At 45.0% G+C, this 23,699-nt stretch overlaps 1 protein-coding gene across 1 annotated transcript in view; it reads right to left on the bottom strand.

Moving 5' to 3' along the window:
• The window catches only part of TG (thyroglobulin), a 224,933-nt gene that overhangs the window by 106,438 nt on the left and 94,796 nt on the right, over nt 1-23,699 (bottom strand). Inside the window, exons 36-40 of the mRNA XM_084851439.1 lie at nt 18,551-18,685; nt 16,821-16,985; nt 15,307-15,529; nt 9,864-9,954; nt 8,275-8,434 (exon numbers count right to left, since the gene is read on the bottom strand). Of these exons, the coding sequence (XP_084707565.1) occupies nt 8,275-8,434; nt 9,864-9,954; nt 15,307-15,529; nt 16,821-16,985; nt 18,551-18,685 (774 nt within the window). The remainder of the gene's footprint in view (nt 1-8,274; nt 8,435-9,863; nt 9,955-15,306; nt 15,530-16,820; nt 16,986-18,550; nt 18,686-23,699) is intronic.

Here is a 23,699-nt window from a genome sequence, read left to right on the forward strand (position 1 = left end):
CATTTGGGAAAGTGTAATTTGTGCACTAATTTTCAAAAACATTCACTAGTTCCCTGATGAAGATGATGAGCAGGGTCACCTCCATCTCCCAGCGCATAAGAATAGGTGTGCAGGATCAGACCAAAGGTTCATCTAGTCCAGCATTCTGTTATCACAGTGGCCAACCAGCTGCCCATGGGAAGCCCATAAGCCCATGAAATAGTAATGACATAGGGTGGGATACAAATGTAATAAATAAATAAATTATTTATTTATTAATTATTAATAAAGCAAGCAAGCAAGACATGAGCGCAACAGCACCATCCAGCCCTCCAGAGCTGATGTCTGCCTTGTGTCATGGGTGGCTATGAGCTGCCATTTAAATGGTCCCACAGTGCTCCAGGGCACCTGAGGCAACAGCACATCACTCAGTGGTGGGGGGGCATTTTAATTCCCCACAATACCCTGGAGCTAGGTTGGCTACTTGTGCATAGGGATGTCAGAGAATTCCGCCACAGACAGAAATGGGATCGAATTCCATTCAGTCTATGCCACGAAATCCTCTGCGAAGCGGCACCACGAAGTCCTGCAGAGCCAGCAATCATGCAGCTTTTTTTGTTGTCGTTCGCAAAGAGTCACGAAATTTTCGTAAATAAATACGCAGTATAATTCGTAAATTGGAAAGATAGTAATATTACAGTAATAAATACGTAAGGTTTTTTTTAAAATAAATTGTGCTTACCGCCTTGTGTTCTTTTTAAATTGAAATCCTCCTTCTCCACTGGGGAGTTTACTTTCAGCCAAAATACTTCCTCTTCGTTGTAGGGGCTTCCCAAAAGAAGGCTGCCTTAGGTGTGCCTGAGAGATAAACTATTTGTTGAAAACAACGCTGTTTTAGAGAAAGAAAAAAGCTTTTTAAATGACCATGCCAGTCCTGGAGCCCTGCATGATATATTATTCTCCCTGCTAAGCTTTATATTTCCACATCCAGTGTTGTTGTTGATGTTGTGAGGCTAAAATGGAGAGGAGAACCAACTCTGTGCATGTCTACTCAGAAGTAATTCTTATTGAGTTCAATGCAACTTACTCCTACACATGTCAGCACCCCACTTGCCCCCAGCTCAGCTTTGTATTTCCACATCCAGCTCATGATCAAATATCCTGTTAGGTTATCTCAGAAGACCCTTGGGTGAATGGGGGGAGGGGGTTTCCAGGGGAACAGCTGGATTGGGGGAGAAGCTCCCTCCCCCCCCTACACACACACATAATGGAAGAATATAGTTCTTCATATTCCCTGGTATGTTTATTCCTCATTTTGTCAGTTCCCTGAGCATATGCAGAGTGTGCTTTTTATTCAAACAAAGAGAAGCTTGCTAATCATGCTGCATTTGTACAAGTGTGACTGCTTCAGAAATAACTTTCCATTCTACTTTCTCTTTATCATGAGTTTCATAACAGCAGTGTGGTGTAGACACTGGTTAGACAGTGGTTACGCAGCCAGTGTAGTCTAGTAGTTAGAGTGTTGGACTGCGACTTGGGAGATGGGGCATTCTAGTCCCCACTTGGCTATGGAAGCTCACTGGGTGACTTTGGGCCGGTCTCAACCACATAAATTGTTTGTGTGCTCTTTCTGAGATAAATACAAAGCTGAGCTGGGGGCAAGTGGGGTGCTGACATGTGTAGGAGTAAGTCGCATCAAACTCAATAAGACTTACTTCTGAGTAGACATGCACAGAGTTGGTTCTCCTCTCCATTTTAGCCTCACAACGTCAACAACAACGCTGGATGTGGAAATATAAAGCTCAGCAGGGAGAATAATACATCATGCAGGGCTCCAGGACTGGCAGGGTCACTTAAAAAGCATTTTTCTTTCTTTAAAATAATGTTGCTTTCAACAAATTGTTTATCTCTCAGGCACACCTAAGACAGCCTTCTTTTGGGAAGCCCCTACAAGGAAGAGGAAATGTTTTTGCTGAAAGTAATTACTGCACCGCAAGGGAGGCAAAAAAAAAAATGTAAGCATTTACGAAAAATAGTGATTCTTCCGGAAGTTATGCAGACTCGCTGAGACGGATGGATACAGGAATTACGTTTATCGGTACGTATTTATTCACATAATTTTCGGAGCAGAAAAAAGAGAATTCCGGGGGCTTCTGAACAGCGGAACAGAGCACTGGATGCAAACTGCGGAAGTCAAGCAGCACAGAAGGAACACAATTCGTACATCCCTACTTGTACATCGCCAAAAAAGAGGACAAAAGAGGGTACAGATTTGCATACCATTTGCATATGCTAATTTATATGTCCAGATGCAAATTTAGAAAGAATTATTATAACTGAAATAGAAATATAATAGGACATCCCACCATAGTGGGAAGACTGATCATGTGTGCCTGCTTAGTCTGCTGTCCAGGTGCTAACTATGGATGGGCAACTTCAAGGCCCTTGGACTCCTTTCTTAAGGTCCTTTGGGTGGTATCCAATGCTGCCTGTGTGCCTGCAAGATTCACCACTGGTACAATGGTAAGCTAGCACTTCCTAAGGCACCTACAAATGAGCCGAAAAGCTCATTAACAGAATGGAGCAAGTCAGCAGAGCTAGCAGAACGGAGCTCCGTTAACCTGTCTTATTCCAGAAATGAGCATTTCGGCTTGTTTCCAGAGTTGTTCTAGGAAGCACTAGCTTCCTGTTGCACCAGCGGTGGACCCTGCTGGTGCAACATCATCAGGGGAGATGTAGCAGCAGAGTTGGATACTGCAACTAGATGGCAGTTGGATGGCTTCTGGGCAGCCTCTTTAAAGGAGGTTGGCACCACTCCCTCATGTAAAGATGTATTAAACACTCCCTTGACTGGCTGTGAGCTCACCAGGAGCTTCTGAGAGCTCCAACTGAATTGGAGGGGTGTGGCCTGAGTACTCCCAGCAGCTGACTGGGCGGGAAGCTTCAGTCTGTTTCCTGCCTCCCAGCTGAGCAGAGCAGAGCAGAGCAAGCTGCTCCAGCTGGTCCAGGGACTACAGAAGCAGGCAAGCTCCCAGAGAGTGAGTGACCAGAGTGAGAGGAAAGGGGGAGCAAACAGGAGTTGGCCAGGGGAGTTCGGCAGGGGAGGTCAAGGGGGAGGCCCCTAACATTTTTTTTTTTAACTAACTTTTTCCCATTTATTTGTCTTGTAACACACACTTCCACACCAGTGGGACTCTGCTTTTAACCTCTACTGAGTAGAGGAGCAGGCACAGGCTAGTCTAGAACAATCACAAAGCTAGACACAAAAAGGGAAACGGGGCTATGGAAGGACAAGACTCTCCAGTGGTGGTGACCTGCAAGGTGTGTGCCATGTTTGTTTTCTTGCCTGAGAACAACATGGCCTACACCTGCAACAAGTGCAAGTTGATCACGCTGCTGGAGGAAAAAGTAAGTGGACTGGAGCGGCGACTGTCAACCCTCCGGGGAATAAGAGAACACGAAGAGTTCTTGGACAGAATGGGGGAACTACAGCAGCAAAGGGCAGACCAGAAGCTTGAAGAGCAACAGCAAGATGAGGCAGAAGTGGGAAATGCTGAGGAGAAGAAAAATGGAGTAGAGGATACTCCTTGGAAAACGGTGACAGTTAGGAGAAGAAAAACTAGACGCCACTCTGCACCAGTGGAAGCGGTGGAGCTGTGGAACCGATTCCAGGTACTTGCAGATGAGACTGGAGGACAGCCTGCAGAGGAAGAATCACAGGGGAACCTGCATGAGAGTGAGCAAGAGGCTAAAGGTCAGTCAAACAGAGGCGATGAAACCCAGGCCTACAAGAAGAAGAAGAGAAGAGTGGTAGTAGTGGGAGACTCCTTGCTGCGTGGGATCGAGACCCAAGTATGTCGCGAAGACCCGTGGACTCGCCAGGTATGTTGTCTCCCGGGAGGACAGATTAGAGACGTGACTGAAAGGTTGCCTGCACTCATAAAGCCCACTGACAGGTATCCCTTTCTTCTCATCCATGTGGGAACAAATGATACCGCCAAGCGGAGCTACGAATAGATCACGTCAGACTTTGAAGCTTTGGGAAGGAAACTCAAGAACTTTGGGGCCCAGATAGTTTTCTCATCCATCCTTCCAGTAGTTAGAAGAGGGATAGAAAGGGAACGAAAAATACTCCGGGTGAATGACTGGCTACGAAGGTGGTGCCGACGAGAGAGATTTGGATTCTGGGACCACGGGCTATACTTCCTGGAAGATGGACTGTTGGCTAGGGATGGGTTGCACCTCACAAAGGCTGGGAAGAATGTGTTTGGCCACAGCATGAAGAACTTCATCAGGAGGGCTTTAAACTGAATCCTACGGGGAAGGGAGATGTAATGTTGGGGGTAACAATGGACGTAGGCGCATGCACTGCAATGGAGAGAACAGCGCTGATAGCGCCCAATAATAGTCTTCAGACACATGTAGGAAGAAAGCCAGACTATGAAGCACATGGTCTTCGATGTCTATATACTAATGCCCAGAGTATGGGAAACAAACAGAACGAACTTGAACTCTTAATACAGGAGGGAAATTATGACTTGATAGGTATAACTGAGACTTGGTGGGATGACTCTCATGACTGGAATACAGCAGTTGAAGGATATAACTTGTTCAAAAAGAACAGGAGGAACAGAAAGGGAGGCGGGGTTGCACTGTATGTGAAAAATACATATCTCTGCACAGAAATACAGGAGGAGGAGCTTGGTAGCCCCATCGAGAGCATCTGGGTTGAAATAAATGGAGCAAAGAATAAAAGGAACCTGGTGGTCGGAGTCTACTACCGGCCACCCAATCAAGGAGAAGCCAAGGATGAAACTTTTGAAAAGCAAATAGCCAATGTTTTAAGGAAGCATGATGTAGTAGTAATGGGGGACTTCAATTTCCCCGATATTTGTTGGGAGACAAATTCTGCAAAACATGGCCCCTCCAGGAAATTCCTGACTTGTGTGGCGGATAACTTCCTCCTACAGAAAGTAGAGGAAGGAACTAGAGGATCGGCTATCCTTGACTTGATCCTAACCAACAGAGATGACTTAGTGGATAAAGTAGCAGTTACAGGAACTCTGGGGGAAAGCGACCATGTTGTACTTGAGTTCTTGGTTCTAAGGGAAGCAAAAGCCGAGTGTACTCAAACGCGTACCCTGGATTTTAGGAAAGCTGATTTTAATAAACTCAGAACAATGATCAGTAAGGTCCCATGGCAAACAATGCTAGCGAGAAAAGGAATCCAAGATGGGTGGGAACTTTTAAAAAAGGAAATTCTCAAGGCACAATCACAAACAATTCCAACGAGAAGAAAAGGTGGAAGACAACAGAAGAAGCCAATGTGGCTTCACAAAAAGCTTAGGGATGACCTGAAAACAAAAAAGGACACATATAGGAAGTGGAAAGAAGGCCAAGTAACAAAGGAAGAGTACAGGCAGGTAGCACAGAATTGCAGGGATGGCGTCAGGAAGGCTAAAGCGGAGAACGAGGTGAGGTTAGCGAGGGATGCTAAAAACAACAAAAAGGCTTTCTTCAGCTACGTGCATAGTAAAAGGCAGAGGAAAGAAATGGTTGTTCAGCTATTAAATAAGGATGGCAAAATGATAACAGATGACAAAGAAAAGGCAGAGGTGCTCAATTCCTACTTTGGCTCAGTCTTCTCCCAAAAGAGGGTCTATGACCCCCCTGGCAAAGGCGAAGTACAGGCTGAAGGGGCAGGATTGCAGCTTGAGATCGACAGGCATATGGTCAAGGAACACCTCATTACTTTGAATGAGTTCAAATCTCCAGGGCCAGATGAACTGCATCCTAGAGTAATAAAGGAACTGGCAGAAGAACTCTCAGAACCGCTGTCTATTCTCTTTGAGAAATCATGGAGGACCGGGGAAGTGCCAGATGACTGGAGGAGGGCTAACGTTGTCCCTATCTTCAAAAAGGGTAAAAAGGAGGAACCTGGGAACTACAGACCAGTCAGTCTGACATCAATCCCTGGGAAAATTCTGGAGCAGATCATAAAGCAATCCATCTGGAAGCACCTTGACAACAATGCCGTGATTACTCGAAGCCAACATGGATTTGTCAAAAACAAGTCCTGCCAGACAAATCTGATCTCATTTTTTGATCAAGTCACCTCCCTTGTAGACCGTGGGAATGCTGTAGACATCATATACCTCGACTTCAGCAAAGCTTTCGACAAAGTGCCCCATGATATCCTGATGAGCAAACTTGCTCGAAGTGGGCTAGATGAAACAACGATCATGTGGATCCACAGTTGGCTACAGGATCGGACTCAAAGAGTGCTTATCAATGGGACCTTCTCAAGCTGGGGAGAGGTAACGAGTGGGGTACCACAGGGCTCAGTCCTGGGCCCAGTGCTCTTCAACATTTTTATTAATGACTTGGAGGAGGAGGTGCAGGGAATGCTGATCAAATTTGCAGATGACACAAAATTGGGAGGGATAGCTAATACTTTGGAAGACAGAAACAAAATTCAAAGTGATCTGGATAGACTGGAGTGCTGGGCAGAAAACAACAGAATGGCATTTAATAGGGACAAATGCCAAGTTCTGCACCTAGGAAAAAGAAACCAAATGCACAGTTACAAGATGGGGGATACGTGGCTCAACCACACTACGAGCGAGAAGGATCTTGGAATTGTCGTCGATCACAAGCTGAATATGAGCCAACAATGTGATGTGGCTGCAAAAAAGGCAAATGCTATTTTGGGCTGCATTAATAGAAGCATCGCTTCCAAATCCCGGGAAGTACTAGTTCCCCTCTACTCAGCACTGGTTAGGCCTCATCTGGAGTACTGTGTCCAGTTCTGGGCACCACACTTTAAGAAGGATGCAGACAAACTGGAGAGGGTTCAAAGGAGGGCAACAAAGATGATCAGGGGACTGGAAACAAAGCCCTATGAAGAGAGACTGAAAGAACTGGGCATGTTTAGCCTTGAGAAGAGAAGACTGAGGGGAAATATGATAGCACTCTTCAAGTACTTGAAAGGTTGTCACAGAGAAGAAGGCCAGGATCTCTTCTTGATCATCCCAGAGTGCAGGACACGGAATAATGGGCTCAAGTTACAGGAAGCCAGATTCCGGTTGAACATCAGGAAAAACTTCCTGAGTGTCAGAGCAATACGGCAATGGAACCAATTACCTGGGGAGGTGGTGGGCTCTCCCACACTGGAGGCCTTTAAGACGAGGCTGGACAGCCATTTGTCAGGGATGCTCTGACTTGGATTCCTGCATTGAGCAGGGGGTTGGACTCGATGGCCTTGTAGGCCCCTTCCAACCCTACTATTCTATGATTCTATGATTCTATGACCCACCCTGCCAAACCTCCCCAGCTAGTCCTGCTAAGCCAAGATGGGCAAGGGCCAAGAGCACACATGGTCAGCCATATCGCTGCAAGTGTCTTGTCTGCATCCTCAGGCCACATCTACTGAAATTGTTCCAAAAACACTCTATAAGGTGATTCATTGGACACCTCTTCAGGACCTGCCTCAACCTTGGTGTTCAGAATGCTATGGAGACAGGCAATTTGTCCTCAAAGTGCATGGCAAACTTGTCACAGTGGGCCTCTGAGGGTACCTGCATAGTATCTGGGGGGTGGGGGGGGGGGATGACACTAAGGCTCATACCACTCAAAAAAACTCTACTGGACAGCTACTTGAGGATGCAGTGGAGACAGAAAAGTAGCTGACTTCTTTGCTGATTTCACGGCCATGCAGTAGAATTAGGTGCTTTCATGCATATTTGATCATCCTCACGGTGAGTCCTATGCCGAAGGCGCTCTAGCCTTCAACTGGCCAGTCTCATCACCTGAAGCTCTGCAGAAAACCACAGAGCCAATCAGGAGTTATCATGTCAATGGCCTGCCTCACCTTGCCATTCCATAGCAAAAAGGTAGTCAGGATCATAAACACATTTGCTTAAAAGCTAACTCAACAGGGCGTACTGTGGGGCAAAACTAGAGCAATGTTGGTTATAGAAGGTGGGAGAAGAAGGTGGGCAAAGGGACCAGAAAAGGAGTAGAATGAAAGGCAGAGCCACTGAATCTGCTCTTGGGGCCTCTGAGCATTTCACAATATATAATAGGCATCGTTTCCAACTACAGCTCTTACATGAGCTCCATCAGGAACTGGCAGCCCTTGGAGAAGGAAGGAAAGATGTTCCAGTCCATCACCACCAAGCTAGCAGCCATCAAGTAAGCAAGCATCCAAACTGCACACACCCTACCCGAGATGCATTTGCTGCAATGCCCTGATGTTGTCTACTGCTTGTTTGTTCAACCATGGCTACAACGTACCAGTGCTAAGAAAGCCAAAGACTCCAACCCGGTAATTTGCAGTAAGAACCATGATATTGCCGACTCCAGCTAAATATGATCCATCGATGACTGTCCTCTTTGGTTGGTTATCATCGCTTACACCATTGTGAAAGAACACCAGCACTGGTAGATTTCCACCCTGCCACAGTAAGAGATAGAAGAAGGAAACAGATACACTTTAGAAGGAATTTAAAATAGAATGACAACAAAGAACTGGGGGTAAAACTCAAGAAGCCACAGATAATATTCATCAATATAGTAGATGGATGGACGGACAGACGGACGGACAGACAGACAGATTTTTGCCCCTGCGGGCAAAACACCTCCCCCCAGCAGCACCACATCTGTGTTCAAAATTGAAGCCCCCTGTGTCTGCTTTAAAGTAAACATCAGGAGCATCTGAGCATGGATAAAATAAAAACAACTGTAAGTTTCTGATCACAGATTGCCTACATCCCATCTGTTTATCCCTTAAGAAATCGCAAACATAGCCAGTAAGTCACCGGCCAATCCCCCCCCCACACACACACACACCCAAAACACCCCACAACAGGCTAGTACATAACCAGTTGAGGTTTCCATGTAACTATCAACCAGATCACTGTTTTGAATTCAGAAATGAACAACAAATTAATTAAATCCATGCAAGTTAAGCAACATCTGTAAACATGCACAATCCACCCTCCCCCACCAAAACACACCACACACACACACACACACTGCCATTCCTCTACTCAGACTCTCAGTATTTTAAAGCAGTTTTGTTTCTTTTAACCAAAGGTGAGGAAAGATGCCAGTGATTGCACTGGTTGGTCCACAGGTGTGACCTTAAAGTAGCCCTTGGGGTCCAGTCCTGTATGTTTTAATTATCTGACTGGGGCATTGTTTGTGCACGAAGTCCTTTGCTTTTGCATTTCTACAACTAGCTGGAAGTGGAATTAAAATGGTGGGTCCACACTTGCCAGGAACCCCTGAAGGATTTTTCAAGCGGGAAGGAGGCTCAAGGCGTTCCAGACAATGTGCGCTTTGCAGGTACATTTTACATCTGCTTCTTTAATTGACGGACAATAAAGTAATCAGCAATCACATTCAGTAATGCTGAAATGAGTTTATCACAATCATACAGAACGTTGAACTGAAAAAACAAGGTATCTAAGAACTAGTCATTCGTCAAAGTAAAGATTACAGAATGATGGAATACTTATAGAACAGTCTTCCCCAACCTGGTGCCATCCAGGGTTGGGGAATGATCCAGGGCCATTCTGGCTGGGGATGATGGGACTTGTAGCCCAACACATCTGGACAGCACCAGGTTGGGGAAGGCTGTAATAGAATATCATGCCTCGGCTTCCACACAATCATCCAGGGGCTCCAATCGTATCAAAATAGATGTTCCCTATACAGATGTATGTGCTAATGTGTGAACATTCAGGGGGTGTAGCCAGTGCCACAAAGGATGTCAAGGTGGAGCCAACAACACAGACCCATCATCCCCTTCTCCAAGTGTAGTTTTATGCCGTGGAGACCACTTGAACCAGGCTAATACGTTTCACTTATTCAGTACTTACAGTGTTCTCTGGGACATAGATGTTCAAATACAAGCAGTCTTCACTGACAGAAGGACTGACTTCACCTTCACCTGGTTGCCAGCAGCCAGCCCTAGAAATACAATACAACTCTATATGAATGGGTGTTACTGATTCTTTTTTTAAAAAAAAACTCTAAGGTTAATGAGGAAACAAAAGAACAAGGCTTTTCACTTCATAAAAGATCAATATTAACTTTTCATCCTGCTCAAATGGTAAGGAACCTTTTTACCATGTATCAATGGCAAACTGTACCTCTGTGTCCACCCATGACAACTACGAAATCTTGCAATAGTAATTAAAGAGCAAAATCCCCAACTATTTGCATTCTTGTGGGGAAATGGGGCAGGGGAACATTCACACACACAAAAACAACCCACACCATTCCCAGTTTTTAGCACTATGAATTCAATACCTTTTCTTTTTGAAAAAAAAGTGTAATAATGCAATAAAAACAAAAAACAAAAAATGATTTGTAAAAAAATGAGTTTACATGCCATGGTAGGGATTTTCATTTCATTTATTTTCATTTTTTAAATTTCTTTGGTATAATTTTGACATTAAAAAAAGACAGAAAAGAGAACAGGGAGCCCACCTTACTCAGCCTGCAAAATTCCAAAACTATGCCTCTGGAAGAATAACAGATTCCAACATTTGAGTTCTACTCTGATAAACATATCTGGTAAATGTCCAGGGGCTAGAGAGCAGAAAGGAAGCACACCCAGCCATCAGCCAGGGGAACAAGGGCCACTGGGAGACACCACCGCCTCTCTTCCAGAAAAAACATCACAGCAAAGGGGAATCCAACCTGGCCCCATCCATTGGCCAGAGAAGGAGTTGCTGCTATACTGCTTGTTTTCCTCTTCCCTCCTCATCCCTTTTTCCTTTTATATCATGGCTATTAGATCGTGGAAGTGGGAGCAGGGACTGTCTTATGTTTTAACATCTGTAACCTGGTGCTTAGCAAACATTAGGTGCTTTGTAAGTCTTTGGTAACAAGAATAACAACAACAACAACAACAACAATGTGGAACATCAAAAACTAAGTCAGATTCCAGCAGAGGCAGATTCCATAACCAGGCATCCATGGTCCTATCTAAGTTTGAGCTCAGCTGAAACCACTTCTGACCCATTGCTGTGGCAGATGCTCTGGGCAGTACTGATTGGCTGCTGTCTGCAATGCCACAAGCCCATCTTCCCAAAACATCCCTGGGTAGTTTCACAACTAGATTTGCCTTTGTAAAACAAAACAAAACAAAACAACAACAACTAACATTTGCATAAATAAATGCACTGCTTTATTATTGTTAATTAATAATAACTTAAAACCCATTGATTTCAGGGGGTCTCCTCTAAGCATGACCACGCCTGGATCCAGCCCAATTTAAAAAAAAAATAAAAAATGCATGAGAGGAGGGGCAGGATAGACAATCCAACCAGTATTCAAATTGCCCTGTTTACAGATGTATTCTCATACTTTTCTTAATTTTGCATAATGTATACTATCTCTATAATACTTGGGGAACATCAAGGAGTTTTTCAGAGCCCTGAATTTCCATCTCCCAGCCACTGCAATTTCTCCTCCCTCTGGCTTCTGAAATTCTGCCAAGGTTTGCCACGTGTTCCCAGGCTTAACTTTACAATTATTAACACCTCAAAACGAATAAAAGAAAGAACACTGACATTTTCAGGAAAGGGAAATTCTGCACCCACATGCCAGATGTCTCTCCATAAGCCCGTGTGGCATGATATATTTATTATAATACTTTCATACTGCTTAATATATTAAAATCTCTAAGCGGTTCACAATAACTCAGATCCCAAATGAGGCTGATATTAACTTCATTTGGGATGTGGAAGCCACAGAAGCCCTTTTCAGGAGTTCAATATGGCCTCACACATGAGCAAGCCACACCCATTAGATACTGATGTGTTCATCAGCTACACCCCCTGGCAGGCAACACACGAGTAGCATTTATTTATGTATTTATTATTATTAAATTTATTAATCACCCATCTGGCTGGTCACCCAGCCACTCTGGGCGATGTACAACATACAATAAAACAGTTTAAAACAATAAAATTCTACAATAAAAACATTTCCTAAAATACCCTAACCCACCCCAAATGCCTGCCTGAACAACCACATTTTTAATGCATGGCGGAAGCTCATTAAAGAGGGGGCATGATGGAGTTCCCTAGGGAGGGAGTTCCACAGAGTGGGGGCCACCACAGTAAAGGCCCTCTCCCTCGTCCCCACCAGTCTAGCTGTCCTGGCTGATGGGACAGACAGAAGGCCATCCGAGGCTGATCTTGTTAAGCGGCCTGTCTGGTGCTGCTGGAGGTGCTCCTTAAGATAGCATCATCTGAAGAGGGGCCTCCATGTGTTTGGATGAATGCATGTAGGACTCATTCTACAGGAATAGAACCCTAACTGGCCATGAGGACATGACCCTTGACACACATAGGCCCTCTTCAGGCCGATGCTGATCACGTCAGCCAGGGGCGTGGCCATTGTGTGCATTGGCTTCTAGGGGGTGTGACTAGCTGAATACATTCTAGAGAGACCCTTCACACATTTGGTACCCATGGGCACCAAATGCCTGTACAGGACTAAAGTGAATATAGATAACTAACATTTTAGTTATCTGAAATCAGTCCTTGTCCCCTGATGGAACTAAGCCTAAGTAAGTATAACTAAGCTGAATCCATATCCTTCCCTTGTTTACCCTTGTCTCCATCTTTCTTCCCTCCCTCATTTGCCTCTCCTGTGGCTAAGTTTAATTTGTAAACTCCTCGGAAGGGGGACCTATTGTCTTGTCATTACTTCACAGAACACGATGCCTGCTGAAGGAACTAGATAAACAACAAATAGACTAATCTCTCTACCCCAGACACGGTTGTCCATAAATCTCAAGCTATCCCTCATTAACTTGATGTATTTGGTGCATTAAGAGATATCCAGTCAAGAAATGGATGTTGCAGGAAATACACAATTTGTTTGAGAAGAGGGAGTATTTCTTGAACATTAAATCATTTGCCCATATATTTGAGAGTTAACTATTCCATGCAAGCTGTTTTCCATCGGGAATTTGCAGGGCTTCCACCAGGTCAAAGGCAGTTCAGAGCAGGGCCAATCGCCTTACAAGCATAGCACCAGTGACAAAGGTTGCCTTTAGTTCACATCAAATTTGCACAGACCGCAACAACATATTTTTTTCTTGAGCACGGCAATCAAAGGTTAAAAAGGAGAAAAAGCTGATGTATACTACGCAGCAAGACTTTGCGTGTCTCAACTGTATGTTGTTGTGCACCTGGATAAACAAGATGCTACATCTCCTGTGGTGAACTGCAGGTCTTATGTGGTTGAGTCACCTACACCCACACAACTCAGGTGGATGAGAAATTAGGTCACCAAAGGCTAGGGTTCCATCAACCATCCAACCACACTGCACAGGAGGATCAGGACTATGTGCTCTAGATGATCACCACATTTTTGCAACCACCTAAAGAAGCAGCTATGAAGTCTAAGGCTGCATTTATATGATTGCTTTAAAAAAAATGCCTGGAAAGCATTAGCGCAAGCTGAAACATACCTGTAAGTCAGCTTTCCCCAACCTGGCGCCCTAAATACATGTTGGACTACAACCCCATCATCCACAACCAGCAGGAGAACCATGGGAGTTGTAGTCCAGCACATCTGGAGGGCACCAGGCTGGGTAAGGCTGCTGCATGTCTTCTATCATTACCCCTTCTTATATAGATGTATTTCCATACTTGAAGGGCCCGGTCCGTTTTGAAGAAAAAACTGCTATGGCCCCCAATATGAAATATGCTCCCGAACTAGATTCAGGCCCCACACCAGTTTCATGCCAAAAGTATTCACTCATACACACCATCCCAAAGGTTCTGTTTGCATTTAAAGTGGCTGTTTTCCCTCCAATATAAGAGCAGCCAGTTTAAGCAGATTTTTTAAAGTGGTTTGGCCCTAAGTAGAGATATAACCATTCAGAATTCTTCCAACATCGATGTGGGAAAATGTATTTACCAGGTGCAAAACAAATGTGTCATCAGCATAGCGGTACAGCCTGAAAAACATACCAGGGCATCACGCAATATAGTGAGCTGATATTTTCCTACATGAAGGAAAATTGTAATGGGGTAAACAGCCCTAACAGTGCATTTTAGGTAGTTGCATCTACATTTCACCACATGGGACCAGGCTACCTGAAATACCACTTTCTACCCTATGGGCCTGCCTGGGTTTTAAGATCTTCCGCAGAGGCCCTTCTCTTGCTCCTGTTGCCATTGGTGGCACATTTGGTGGGGATAGGAGAGAGAGCCTTCTCGGTGGCTGCTTCCAGGCCCTGGAACTCCTTGCTGAGGGAGGCTATACTGGCTCACTCTCTCTGCTGTCCTTCCACCAGCAGACAGAGTCATTTTTATTTGGACAGGCCTTTGGCTTGTAAGCTAGTCTGTTGCTGAAGTGAGTATTTCAAATAAATAAATAAAATTAGCTAGAGAAAGCCCAACACATTTTGATACCTGAGGCCAAAAAAAGCACGAATGGTGCCTTCCCTTCATGGTAGTTATAATAGAATCATAGAATAGTAGGGTTGGAAGGGGCCTATAAGACCATCGAGTCCAACCCCCCACTTAATGCAGGAATCCAAGTCAAAGCATCCCTGACAGATGGCTGTCCAGCTTCCTCTTGAATGCCTCCACTGTGGGAGAGCCCACCACCTCCCTAGGTCATTGGTTCCATTGTCATATTGCTCTAACAGTCAGGAAGTTTTTCCTGATGTTCAGCCGGAATCTGACTTCCTGTCACTTGAGACCATGATTCCATGTCCTGCACTCTGGGACAAATTGAGAAGGGATCCTGGCCTTCCTCCCTGTAACAACCTTTCAAGTACTTGAAGAGTGCTATCATATCTCCCCTCAGTCTTCTCTTCTCAAGGCTAAACATGCCCAGTTCTTTCAGTCTCTCCTTGCAGGGCTTTGTTTCTAGTCCCCTGATCATCTTTGTTGCCCTCCTCTGAACCCTCTCCAGTTTGCCTGCATCCTTCTTCAAGTGTGGTGCCCAGAACTGGACACAGATGAAGCCTAACCAGTGCTGAGTAGAGGGGAACTAGTACTTCCCAGGATTGGAAGCTATACTACCCTTTAACAGTAACCCCAAATTGATAATCTCTGTCTAATGGTGGGGCCAACACTGACTTTACCAGGGATACTGGGGCAAAGAGTCTCAAGCTATCACTTCCATCACCCTGCCCATGAGGACACAGAGGTATCCAGCTGATCACTGCTAGTGGAGACAAAATCCTGAACATGTTGGACCTTGATCCGATAGAGATAGTTCTTGTGTCCTTATGGTAAGTAATCAAGTGACTGTTGGCAGCCAAGGTTCTATACATCTTCTCACCGAGCTGTAGTGGCGTTCCAGGATTCCACCCAGGTGAAAGCCTGTGGGGGATGGAACCGGTTCTCTGCCACTGGAGGTGCCGCATATGGAACCCCAAGGAATTGTCTGATACTCTTCCAACTGGAACCCACTCGAATTACTTGAAAAGTGCCAAACAACGTTCCTTGCGATGGGATGTAGACAGAGGGGGTGTCGCTCGTTTCAGCAATGGGCAGGAATCCATCTATGCAGAGGCAAGGGAGAATAATTGAAACCTTTTGAGAACCTTTTGATTAACTTCGTTCCTAAGAAAGCTGGATTCCATTTCAGCTGTTACAATGTAAGTAAGGGTGTTTTAGTTCCTAAATCAAGAACAGGCATTAGCAAGCCAGTGCATAGTCCTGCAGGTGCAACAACTACCTTCAAAATATTTACAGGGGAGCCGCAGAAAATGCTTTGAGATTTTTCAATGTTTCTGACTTTGGTTAGGTGTGAAAGAAGTTCTGTGCCCCTGATACATTAAGCTAGTTTTGCTGAAGGGCCATTTTGGAAAGAATGGGGAGATTTTCAAACCTACTGCACCCAAAATGTCCTGCTGATACTCCAATTACAAACTGAAACTGTTTCCTCCACACCGGTTTCATTCCTGGGTTGACGATTTGGAGGGGGCAGTTTTAGCACAGTGGTTGCCGGTGGCCAATCTCTGTCATATGTTATTCCTAGAAAATGGCGTAATGCTGCGAGATGGAGAGTGACTAAATGATGATGCAAGTCACTAGCTGAAGTGAAGAAGGAAACGGCACCATGAATGATGGAGAAGAAGGGAGAGAAAACAGAATCTCTGGTGCTCGAGAAAACAGAATTTATTGCGCTCAACGCATTTCAGAATGCTTCCTTCTGTAATGTTTTATATTGCGCTATAGATCAATAGACTTCAACTATAGCATTTGCCAGTATCCAGAAGTAAGAACATTTGTGTATTGAAAGCAAGAGATCAAAGGGCTTGTATAAGCTCCTGAGGAAGGAAGCATTCCGAAACACATCAAGCATAATAAATTCTGTTTTCTTGAGCACCAGAGCTTGTCTCTCCCTTCTTCACCAAAGGTCACTAGCTGACATCTTATTATTATTATTATTATCTGTGACTTGTTTTGTGGGTCAAAATGGGTCTCATCTGCAATGAAAGGATTTTACATTTTGCTTCCAATCCAAAACAGCAGACATCCTCAACACCAGGACTCTTAATAATACTGCAGCTTGCTAGTTGCAGGATATTCTCCTTCTGCCCAAAACTGGGCTTGCCCCATTTCTGTAAGGCCCTTATCAACCACACTGGTTTATTTCTGCCAAATACTCTGCTGTTATTCTATAGCACCCTTCCTCAGCCTGTGTTAGACTTCAACTCCCTGCTGGCTAGAGGACGCTGGGAGTTGAAGTCCAACACATCTGCAGGGCACTGGGTTGGGGAAGGCTGTCCTATAGGGACAGAAAAAGACACAAATTCTGTGCCATTAACCCTTCTGCCACATACTTACCTTGCCTGCGATAGATATATGTAGCCGGCTCCTTGAGTAGAAGTCGACAGTGATGGCCTTGGAGACCAAGGGAGCAGCTCTGTGTTTCTGGGTAGAATATGCACCGTATTGCTGAAGGCTGTATTTCAAGAGTAGTCACCAAGCATAATTTGTCCTTTGAACAGACTGTGAAGAAAGAGAGAAAAGGCTGTGAACTGGATGAATATATGGATGGATGTAGGGATGGATGGCGGGATGAACAGACAGACAGACTATTATTATTTATTATTACTCATTAGATTTCTTAAACACCTTTCTCAAAAGTGACCCAAGGCAACGTACAACAAAATTAAAACATACAGATTTTAAAACAGCTAAAATAATTATCCACTAAAATTCAGCCACCCTATAGAACACCTAAAACATCAGTTACGATCATAAACAATTCAACTAATGCATTACACAGCCTATCATATGTCATCAAATGCTTGGGAATAGAGAAAAGTCTTAAACTGGCATCAAAAAGCTGTTGGTGCCAGGCAGTCCTTGCTGGGGAGAGCATTCCATAATCAGGGGGCTACCACCAAAAAGAACCTCTCCCTTGTTGCCAAGCTCCGAGCCTCCCTTGGAGGAGGCACCCAGAGCAGGGTCTCAGATGTTGATGGTAGGTATGGGTAGGTTCAAAACAGGAGAGGCGCTTCTGAGCTGTATAAAGCTTTATAGGTTAAAATCAGCACCTTGAATTGGGCTCAGAAATGTATAGTCTAGGGATGTCCATGGAAATCCGGCCCTTTGGGGGCTCAATGGAGTTCTGGTGCCTGCCCAACTTGGCTTGCATTCATAAGCCAAGCTCTGGGTTTTCCTTGAACTCTGGGGAATTCTTGCAGATTTGTTTTTTGGTCAGGCTGCAATTTGCGCAAGTAGAGATTTGCACAAAATGTGGCCATAATTTGCGCAAATTGAAAAATACAGAAAATCTGCTAACTGGTCCAACTTGATGCAGACCAAGTTGGGCCAGTTAGCCGAAAACAGACTAAAGTCTGTGGAGGCCAAGCCAACAAAAGCTCATCAACCCCCCAAACAGATTCTGCTGACATTCCTAGTATAGAGAGCCAGTGCAAGAAGGCCCAAATTGGTGTTGTATGCTCAGAACTTCTGGTTCCCATTATCAGTTGCACAAGCTGCAGTTTCCAAACCATCTTCAAACAGATGTAGATACATACACACACACACACACACACACACACACACACAGAGAGAGAGAGAGAGAGAGAGAGAGAGAGAGTGTTTCCTCTGCAAATGTGGGAAATCTGCTGCTAGTTGACTATCCAGCCTCTAGTTTGAAAGAGTTCATTTATAGGCTTTCACTTTTTATGGTGCAGTTGTATCACCTCCTCAAAGCTGCTATTTGCCCCAGAAGAGAAGCTCCCATTAGCACCAATGGCAGCATCCCTCCTGAGGCTAACAGCAGCTGATGATTTTGATCAGGACGACAGTGGGAAGGGAGATAAATGCTTAACCCCTCCCCATCCACTCCCTGTCAACAAGATGCATCTATTGTAATACAGCAGTTAACATCACTGTACAATTCCTCTACAGAAAATGTCCCAAAGACCTTGAAAATAGGGATGCTGCTGCTGCTCCCCTAGACAAACACAGAGGAAGAGGGAGTTCAGCAACCTGCTAGTGCTCCTGGCTCTAATTAAGCATGGGGGAGACCAGCTTGAGGTTAATATAAGGGACTTTCTCACCTGAGAGGCAGAAGTCTCGGATGGTGGCAAAATCACTGGAACCGTCTCTGCTGACGTGCATAATGTCAAATTTTGAAATGGAGGAATCAATGAGAACTGAGGTCTCGTCAACACGCTGCCACTTGACTGGAGTTACTAAGAAACAAAATTCAGAAGCTCAGGAGTAAAGTCCCAGAGAACCTTAACCCATATTTGCCAGAACAATATAGAACTACTTCATTTATCCCAGTGGCCAAACATTTAGATAATCAAAGCCTTCCTTTGTGTGACTGTTTTTGATCTGATCATGTTCTATTGCTGTTCTATTGCTGTTCTAATGGTGCTCTATTGTTCTACAGCTCAGCTGGGTGAACCAGTAAACACACATCCATTTCTTCAAGTAGAATTTTCTCACTGCGTGGACATAGCATACACCTTTTACCTTTAAAAAAGATGACTCTAATGTCACTATGAAGTGGGAACCAATTGAACTGTCCATTGGAATTTTCCATAGATCAGGGGTGGGAAACCTGTAGCCCTTCCATTGTTATTAGACTACAACTGGCCATGTTGGCTGGGGCTGATGGAAATTTGTATCCAATAGCATCTGAAGGACCGTAGGTTCCCTAACTTTACAGTTGACTGTGACTCCTTGTGGCCTGCTTCAATCAGTTTTTATGAACACCAAAATCACTGGAACAAATCAGCTTCAGCTGATTTTATCTAAAGTGGACTTTTCCTAACAAATACCTTACAAGGACTGTACAAGGGTTTAGCAAAATGAGTCTGTACTCATGCTCATGAATCCTATTTGTCATTTTGTTGCCCAGCTACTCAATTGGAAGAGACCTTTGTAAAAATTGGTTGTGTGGATTGGGTCTGATGGCTCTACGTGAAGGACAAATACTGCTGCCAATGGTAAATTCCTTATCTCACATCACCACTTATATATTTCAGTCTGTTTCCTGCCTCCCAGCTGAGCAGAGCAAAGCAGAGCAGAGCAAGCTGCTCCAGCCGGTCCAGGGATTACAGAAGCAAGCAAGCTCCCAGAGAGCGAGCGAACAGAGCAAGGGAACAAGGGGAGCAAACAGGAGTTGGCCAGGGGAGTTGCAGTGGTAGAAGAGACAAAGGAGACAAAGGCTAAGAGGTAAGTGGGCTGCAGGAAGCCCAGGGGGCTGCTCTTTATCCTTCTCAGTGGCTGTGAGCTCACTAGGTGCTTCTGAGAGCTCCAACTGAATTGGGTGTGTGTGGCCTGAGTACTCCCAGCAGCTGAGTGGGCAGGTAGCTTCAGTCTGTTTCCCGCCTCCCAGCTGAGCAGAGCAGAGCAAGCTCCTCCAGCCGGTCCAGGGACTAAGGAAGCAAGCAGGCTCCCAGAGAGCAAGCGACCAGAGCGAGGGGATAGGGGGAGCAAACAGGAGTAGGCCAGGGGAGTTCAGCAGGGGAGGTCAAGGGGGAGGCCCCTAACATTTTTTTTTCTTTTTTTCCCATTTATTTGTCTTGTAACACACACTTCCACACCAGTGGGATTCTGCTTTTAACCTCTACTGAGTAGAGGAGCAGGCACAGGCTAGTCTAGAACAATCACAAAGCTAGACACAAAAAGGGAAAAGAGGCTATGGAAGGACAAGACTCTCCAGTGGTGGTGACCTGCAAGGTGTGTGCCATGTTTGTTTTCTTGCCTGAGAACAACATGGCCTACACCTGCAACAAGTGCAAGTTGATCACGCTGCTGGAAGAAAAAGTAAGTGGACTGGAGCGGCGACTGTCGACCCTATGGGGAATAAGGGAACACGAAGAGTTCTTGGACAGAATGGGGGAACTACAGCAGCAAAGGGAAGACCAGAAGCTTGAAGAGCAACAGCAAGATGAAGCAGTGGGAAATGCTGAGGTGAAGAAAAATGGAGTAGAGGATACTCCTTGGAAAAGGGTGACAGTTAGGAGAAGAAGAACTAGACACCACTCTGCGCCAGTGGAAGCAGTGGAGCTGTGGAACCGATGCCAGGTACTTGCGGATGAGACTGGAGGACAGCCTGCAGAGGAAGAATCACAGGGGAACCTACATGAGAGTGAGCAAGAGGCTGAAGGTCAGTCAAACAGAGGCGATGAAACCCAGGCCTACAACAAGAAGAAGATAGGAGTGGTAGTAGTGGGAGACTCCTTGCTGCATGGGATTGAGACCCAAGTATGTCGCGAAGACTCGTGGACTCACCAGGTATGTTGTCTCCCAGGAGGACGGATTAGAGACGTGACTGAAAGGTTGCCTGCACTCATAAAGCCCACTGACAGGTATCCCTTTCTTCTCATCCATGTGGGAACAAATGATACCGCCAAGCAGAGCTATGAAGAAATCACGTCAGACTTTGAAGCTTTGGGAAGGAAACTCAAGAACTTTGAGGCCCAGATAGTTTTCTCATCCATACTTCCAGTAGTTAGAAAAGGGACAGAAAGGGAACGAAAAATACTCTGGGTGAATGACTGGCTACGAAGGTGGTGCTGATGAGAGAGATCTGGATTCTGGGACCACGGGCTATACTTCCTGGAAGATGGGCTGTTGGCAAGGGATGGGTTGCACCTCACAAAGGATGGGAAGAATGTGTTTGGCCACAGCATGAAGAACTTCATCAGGAGGGCTTTAAACTGAATCCTACGGGGAAGGGAGATGTAAAGTTGGGGGTAACAATGGATGAAGGCTCATGCACTGCAATGGAGGGAACAGCTCTAATAGCACCCAAAAATAGTCTTCAGACACATGTAGGAAGAATGCCAGACTATGAAGCACATGGTCTTCAATGTCTATATACTAATGCCCAGAGTATGGGAAACAAACAGAACGAACATGAACTCGTAATACAAGAGGGAAATTATGACTTGATAGGTATAACTGAGACTTGGTGGGACGACTCTCATGACTGGAATACAGCAATGGAAGGATATAACTTGTTCAAAAAGAACAGGAGGAACAGAAAGGGAGGTGGGGTTGCACTGTATGTGAAAAATACATATCTCTGCACAGAAATACAGGAGGAGGAGCTTGGTAGCCCCATCGAGAGCATCTGGATCAAAATAAATGAAGCCAAGAATAAAAGGAACCTGGTGGTCAGAGTCTACTACTGGCCACCCAATCAAGGAGAAGACGAGGATGAAACTTTTGAAAAGCAAATAGCCAATGTTTTAAGGAAGTATGATGTAGTAGTAATGGGAGACTTCAATTTCCCCAATATTTGTTGGGAGACAAATTCTGCAAAACATGGCCCCTCCAGGAAATTCCTGACTTGTGTGTCGGATAACTTCCTCCTACAGAAAGTAGAGGAAGGAACTAGAGGATCAGCTATCCTTGACTTGATCCTAACCAACAGAGATGACTTAGTGGATAAAGTAGCAGTCACAGGAACTCTGGGGGAAAGCGACCATGATGTACTTCAGTTCTTGGTTCTAAGGGAAGCAAAAGCCGAGTGTAGTCAAACGCGTACCCTGGATTTTAGGAAAGCTGATTTTAATAAACTCAGAACAATGATCAGTAAGGTCCCATGGCAAGCAACTCTAACAAGAAAAGGGGTCCAAGACGGGTGGGAGCTTTTAAAAAAGGAAATTCTCAAGGCACAATTACAAACAATTCCAACAAGAAGAAAAGGTGGAAGACAACCGAAGAAGCCAATGTGGCTTCACAAAAAGCTTAGAGATGACCTGAAAACAAAAAAGGACACATATAGGAAGTGGAAAGAAGGCCAAGTAACAAAGGAAGAGTACAGGCAGGGAGCACAGAATTGCAGGGATGGCGTCAGGAAGGCTAAAGCTGAGAACGAGCTGAGGTAAGCAAGGGATGCTAAAAGCAACAAAAAGGCTTTCTTCAGCTACATGCATATTAAAAGGCAGAGGAAAGAAATGGTGGTTCAGCTATTAAATAAGGATGGCAAAATGATAACAGAGGACAAAGAAAAGGCAGAGGTGCTCAATTCCTATTTTGGCTCAGTCTTCTCCCAAAAGAGGGTCTATGAGCCCCCTGGCAAAGGCGAGGTACAGGCTGAAGGGGCAGGATTGCAGCTTGAGATCAATAGGCATATGGTCAAGGAACACCTAATTACTTTGAATGAGTTCAAATCTCCAGGGCCAGATGAACTGCACCCTAGAGTAATAAAGAAACTGGCAAAGAACTCTCAGAACCGCTGTCTATTTTCTTTGAGAAATTATGGAGGATGGGTGAAGTGCCAGATGACTGGAGGAGGGCTAATGTGGTCCCTATCTTCAAAAAGGGTGAAAAGGAGGAACCTGGGAACTACAGACCAGTCAGTCTGACATCAATCCCTGGGAAAACTCTGGAGCAGATGATCAAGCAATCCATCCGGAAGCACCTTGAACACAATGCAGTGATTACTCGAAGCCAACATGGATTTGTCAAGAACAAATCCTGCCAGACGAATCTGATCTCATTTTTGGATCAAGTAACCGCCCTTGTGGACCGTGGGAATGCTGTGGACATAATATACCTCGAATTCAGCAAAGCTTTCGACAAAGTGCCCCATGATATCCTGGTGAGCAAACTAGCTCAAAGTGGGCTAGATGAAACAACGATCCAGTGGATCCACAGTTGGCTACAGAATAGGAATCAAACAGTGCTTATCAATGGGACCTCCTCAAACTGGGGAGAGGTAACAAGTGGGGTACCGCAGGGCTCAGTCCTGGGCCCAGTGCTCTTCAATATTTTTATCAATAACTTGGAGAAGGAGGTGCAGGGAATGCTGATCAGATTTGCAGATGACACAAAATTGGGTGGGATAGCTAATACGTTGGAAGACAAAAACAAAATTCAAAGTGATCCTGATAGACTGGAGCGCTGGGCAGAAAACAATGGAATGACATTTAAGAGGGATAAATGCCAAGTTCTGCACCTAGGAAAAAGAAACCAAAGGCACAGTTACGAGATGGGGGAAACGTGGCTCAACAACACTACAAGCGAGAAGGATTTTGAAATTGTTGTCAATCACAAGCTGCATATGAGCCAACAATGTGATGTGGCTGCAAAAAAAGCAAATGCTCTTTGGGGCTGCATTAATAGAAGCATAGCTTCCAAATCCCGGGAAGTACTAGTTCCCCTCTACTCAGCACTGGTTAGGCCTCATCTGGAGTACTGTGTCCAGTTCTGGGCACCACACTTGAAGAAGGATGCAGACAA

This window comes from Heloderma suspectum, chromosome 4 (genome assembly GCF_057233095.1).
Source record: "Heloderma suspectum isolate Gila_16-S chromosome 4, 16-S_ref, whole genome shotgun sequence".
Lineage (NCBI taxonomy): Eukaryota > Metazoa > Chordata > Lepidosauria > Squamata > Helodermatidae > Heloderma > Heloderma suspectum.